The 5,238-nt window shown below is 35.6% G+C and overlaps 1 protein-coding gene across 1 annotated transcript; it reads right to left on the bottom strand.

Annotated features, from left to right (window-relative positions):
- Window positions 1-1,450: 1,450 nt before the first annotated feature.
- Window positions 1,451-4,724, bottom strand: LOC113716474 (uncharacterized). The gene is made up of 5 exons (XM_027240814.2): window positions 4,082-4,724; window positions 3,670-3,858; window positions 3,215-3,322; window positions 2,231-2,709; window positions 1,451-2,128 (listed from the first exon to the last, which is right to left on the bottom strand). Exons 1-5 carry the CDS (start codon window positions 4,572-4,574, stop codon window positions 1,517-1,519), a joined length of 1,881 nt encoding a protein of 626 aa, XP_027096615.2. The 5' UTR covers window positions 4,575-4,724; the 3' UTR covers window positions 1,451-1,516.
- Window positions 4,725-5,238: the final 514 nt, after the last annotated feature.

The raw sequence follows: 5,238 nt of genomic DNA, 5'->3' as shown, positions 1-5,238 counted from the left end.
TAAGGGGGTAATCACAACACCTTTGGTAAAACATGATAATATTAACAATTGTTACAAAGTTCAATCCAAATTTTAGTAGCTACAAAAATATCATATTTAGGTTATTATACTTACATGCAAAGTATGTGTATTATTTTCCTTTATGCATGTGAATATTTTTTTTTTCAAGTAAAATTTTTAACATATTAAGTTTTTGTGTAAAAATTTGACTATTGGCATAAAATAAATTAAGATACTATATATTGAACAAAATTAAGTAATTGGTAAAATGTTTATTGTGTACAAAACAATTAAAAGTTTATTGTACATTTTATAGTTATAAAATCTCTGAAGGTGGTAGATTATCATATTTAAGCTAAGTTGTTAATATAATATTGACTAAGAAACCATATAAACAAAATTAAGCAATTGCTAGTTGTAAAAATTTTTTATTTTATACAAAGCAATTAAAAGTTTATTAAACTTTGAAGATGGAAGATTATCATATCTAAACTAAATTGTTACATATTTTATTTGGATTGCAACAATAAGAAGAGGAAATTTTCTATGTTCTATCAAACCAGTGTATACAACAAAACCTGACCAAATAAATACTAAAACATTATGATTTGGATACAACAAATTTTTATCAATTTCAGTAGTTGTAAGCCTTTTTGTTATATATTTTTATAATTATCAATAATTTTTTTGAAGTTTTCTTATTGAATATCGCATAATATAGTGAATTTAATCATCAATTTAACCTTTTGTTTTCTCATTAATTGTTTATAACCTTTTGTCTTCTTCTTAATTGTAACTTTCTTCTAAACCAATTCGTATATAAAATAGTTAGCTTTAATTATCACGCATAAGAATATACTAATTGCAAATAATTTTAACACATACAATAATTTGAGATGACGAAAATGATTGGTGAATATAGTTATAAGTGGATAGTTTTTAATTTTAATTACTAACATTTTTGAGATGTAATTTATTAAAACTTTTCATTTTTTAAGTTGACTTTGCAATGCACTTGATGCAAGTTACTTCAATAGAAGGGAGCTGAGCTTTCTTGTTTGCGCCTATTTTTCTTTTGGTAAAATTCTTTAAAGAAAGTGATTTGTTAAATATTTTAAAAGGAAAATTCGTTCTTTAAAGGCTTTGAGAACTGCTGCACAAATTGATTATCAAATTTAGAATAGCATATTGACCTTTGACAGATGCAAAGGCATTGGCTTCCCAAGAACTTTTAGTCGAATTTAGAAGATTTTGAGTTTTTTTTTTCTATTATTAAGATCCTGAGTTAGTCAATTTATTGCTAATTGGTTTTCAAGATGAATATCAAAATTCTTTATGGTGGTATTCGAGTTAGATTTCAGCTTTTATTCATGAACATGTTAATTGTTACATTCTTCATTGGGTTTTCCCCATATGAAATTCATCTAAATCAATAGATGACATGCAAAAGTTCTTCACAAACTTGCTCAAACTTTTTCAGTCTGCACGAAATTGGCATGACTAAGCAAGGAAGTGCTTAAGATTCTTGCCCTCTATAGCAAAGGCAATTACGAATTAGGTAATACACATAGTCGAATATCAGATATGATGTTTCCATGAGCACAAGGGCCAGCAGACAATAGATAAAGAAGACCACCACGAGGAGCCTGTAGTCGGTAATCACGACTTTCTGCACTATTAATGCTTGTCCAGCTGCTACGATTGTGAAGACCGTGGAGTAGAAGATGGAAATTATGTTCGTCACAATGTAGCAGGGCAGGGAAATATAAAAATCCTCAGTTGTAAATCGCAAAAAGATGATCACAAGCACAGTCCCCATGGTGAACAGAGAGGAGAACAGCCCTCCAGCTAAGTAGAACATCAACAAGCCGAATTCCCAGCGCCGGTTCTTGAGAAAAATGGCCTCTCCAGTCGTTTGATCGAAACCTCCGGGTACGGTAAAAATTGCAGCAAAGTTTATGGTACCAATGAGGACAGACACAATCAACACACTGTTGGACAATGCTCTCACAGTTTCCTCAGCCTTTTCGCGTAGACGTGCATGGTTCGTCTCGAATACTTGTTTTGCTGTCGTCCCATCAGAATTTTGCAGTTGCCAGAGATGTGGAAAAGAGTCATATTGCACCCGCTGTTGAGCCAAAGATCAATCATAAGTTGCAAATAGTCCGGAAAAGAATATTAAACAATATACAACAGGCAATGCAATACAGGTATTAATTTAATTTGGTACCTTAAACCAGAGGGCTTCCCACATCATTTGGTGAAAAACTCCAGGGGGAACGCTGGGAGGGGATTCCAGGAGTGCTGCGAGATGTATAATGCTATTTCCTTCGTGATCAATAGCGCTTAGCATTCTGTCCCTGTCAGTACCACTAGTCATCAAGTGGTCGTACAAGAACCATTTTTTCTCCTCCACTGCAATTTGCAGTATATTCCTTCCTTTTCCATCGAAGGTATACACAGCTTCAGGGTAGACGCTGAGGATTTCCTGAACTACCTCAATGATGCCGAGTCTCGTTGCTTGTATTAGTGGATCTGGCATACTATTTTTCTTTTCTGATGATATCCCAAACTGGCTGCCTTCATGATCTTTGGCCCCTGTATGCACATAGTGGCTCCAATCTTCTCTTCTGATTAACCTTTCTGCAAGCATTAGTGCAACTGCATGGCTTTGCTTTGCATCATCAATTTCTTTAAGCCAAGGAAAACCTAGAGGGCAAATATATCAAATTGGATAAACCATTAATGACTAACTCCAATGTGGGAGGATTTGGTCAGGGAGATGCAGAAATAGTACTTCGAGATCCAATACATGTCCTAGGCTTTTTGCTCTTCTTAGCATCTATTATTTTGGCACAAATCTATTCGGTTCTTGAAAAGAAACAGTTTGAGGAGGTTCAATTGGCCGAAATGAATTCCTAGACTTGCAATTGCTTGTTTATACATTTTTTCTACAGCTTGCCGACAGATAAAAGATATGTGAAGTAAAAGGAAATTGAAGAGAGCTTGAAAACAAAATTCTTACATTGCTTAGGCATGAAAAAGAAACTAATTTACTCGAAGGAAATAAGACGTTCTTGACACTACTAAGGTAGGCTAGACAACACTATGCTTCAACTCTCAAAAGAAGAATTTGGGAAAACAAAATTTTACCAGTATATTCTATCATCACTAGCATGAATGCATATGAAGTAGATACAAGAAGATGCTTTACCCAAGATAAAATTGGCAAAAGAAGATCTGTTCAATTTATGAATAGAAGCAAAATTCGGTTCTTCTACACTGTTGACAGGTTGTGATTCCTTGTACACGACCGCAATACCTGCCAGCAACACAATGAACTGATAGTATCACTCTTTCAAAATTTTGAGGGCAACCTCAAAAAAATGGTAGTTCAAATTGCTTCTCCATGGATCCCGAACCCATTAAACACTAAATTGGATGATTTTTAGCAAGGTCTCCAGGCTAAGCACAAATTCATGTCACCTGAACATACTACAAGAGGGGAATAATCATATGCTTGATAGGATCTGCATTGACTTCAAAACCATATCACATTCAGCCCAATGATTATTGTCAATTTGCCTAATCAGCTATGCGGGTAGAGTACTTAAGTACTTGAAAAGAACTATGTTGCAACTTCCATGTGGGTAACAATACAGCACTTACACCAATAGATTATAGCTCGGAGTATATGCAGAGGAATGAGGGACTTCCTCCCAAGATCGTTGAGCGTGTAGGCAGAACCACTCCTGAAGGACTCTGTTTTTGCAGCCAAAAGATGTAAAGCAGTTTTTCCTTTTTCATTACGTTTGCCAGCAAGATCAGGATACGACTCCAATATGCCAATTGCCAAACCTGTTTGATACAATAGAGCGAAACATGTGGGAAGCACTAAACTTGAAAAGGACTAACATTTAATGCAACAAAATCCCACATCATATTCCACTAGCACAGACTTAGAGACAAAAGATAAGATAGCATAATCTGATAAACTGAACAAGCATAGAGTTCAAATTCAGCAACAAACTTGATTACTTTTGCAGAGACAATCAAAATTTTACTTGATAGAGAGGCTTACTGTAATATCCTCCAATTACAGCAGCATGAAGGATTGTGCATCCATCATTCCTCCTCATCATGCAATCACCGATGTACTTTTCCAGAAGTGAGAACACTTCCTTTTTCCCACATGCAGCAGCCACAAAAAGAGGGGTTTCACCCCGTTTGTTTCTCTCAGACACTAAATCCTTTTCTGTCCTTAACATGATCTCTGCAACATCCTTGTGGCCAAATCTTGCAGCTTCATGCAATGCAGCGTCGCCATTGACATTCTTTGCCTTCAGATTTCCACTGGTCACAAGACCATCCTGGAGAAGTAATCTGAAGGCATCCACATTTCCGTGAATGGCCAGAAAATGGAGAACAGTATCACCGAATTTATCAAGTGGTTTCACACCTTCTTCCCTCCAGAAACTGCGAAAGGTTTCTACTGACTGTTTCTTTCCCTCTAAGACTGCTCTATAAGCAGCAGATCGGTTGCTCCTATCCTCGTTGATTCTTGAGCTTGCCATTTTTGGATAGGCACAGAAAAAAATTCTTATGAGAGTGCTGTATCAAGTAAATCATCCATATACCGCATCAGAATTTCGTGTATGCGAAATGCCAAAGTGGTAATGTGCCACTCAACAAAAGAAAAGCTGGGAGGAAATGACAAGCAAGGAATTGCTGTAGTGCCAAAGGTGGATATTAAAAAACACAAAAGATTACCACGATTTTAGAGAATCCTATAAAATGGTTTAAAAGCATGAACATTTGCCCCTCCAAAATGTGCTAAAGGAAGCTGCTTTTACTGTATTGACCAAGGAAAGAACAATGCCAAGAATAAACCTAAATTGTGCCCCCCCCCCCCCCCACCAACATCCCTCCCTCCCTCCCTCCCTCCTCCGACTAAAATTTGGTTTCATATTTTTGTTTCATTTTTACCCACTGACTAACGATCAACACTAACGATTGAGCAAAAAAGGTATTGATGACTTCAAAATAATAATTAGTGAAAACAATGTTGGAGAATATCCTTTTTTTTTTTTTGTCTCGGGAGGATGTCCGTACTCCTTACAAATGGAATCCAACCACTTGAGAAAATCACATGCTCTTGAAATATATTCTATAATCTAAAATCAATCATTTCATGCATAAAAAAGTCATAAAATAATTGGCAAAAAAAAGAATACCATC

This window comes from Coffea arabica, chromosome 11c (genome assembly GCF_036785885.1).
Source record: "Coffea arabica cultivar ET-39 chromosome 11c, Coffea Arabica ET-39 HiFi, whole genome shotgun sequence".
In the NCBI taxonomy this organism is placed as follows: Eukaryota; Viridiplantae; Streptophyta; class Magnoliopsida; order Gentianales; family Rubiaceae; genus Coffea; species Coffea arabica.
Note: the sequence above shows the minus strand (reverse complement) of the source record. Positions and strands in the feature narration are given on the sequence as shown.

Excerpts from the sequence above, each read along its gene's own strand:
- LOC113716474 (XM_027240814.2), bottom strand. The coding sequence starts at position 4,574 with ATGGCAAGCTCAAGAATCAACGAGGATAGGAGCAACCGATCTGCTGCT. Across the intron at positions 3,859-4,081 it reads TGTAATTGGAGGATATTACA|GTTTGGCAATTGGCATATTG; the intron begins GTAAGCCTCTCT and ends TGTATCAAACAG. Across the intron at positions 2,129-2,230 it reads GGGAAGCCCTCTGGTTTAAG|CGGGTGCAATATGACTCTTT; the intron begins GTACCAAATTAA and ends TTGGCTCAACAG.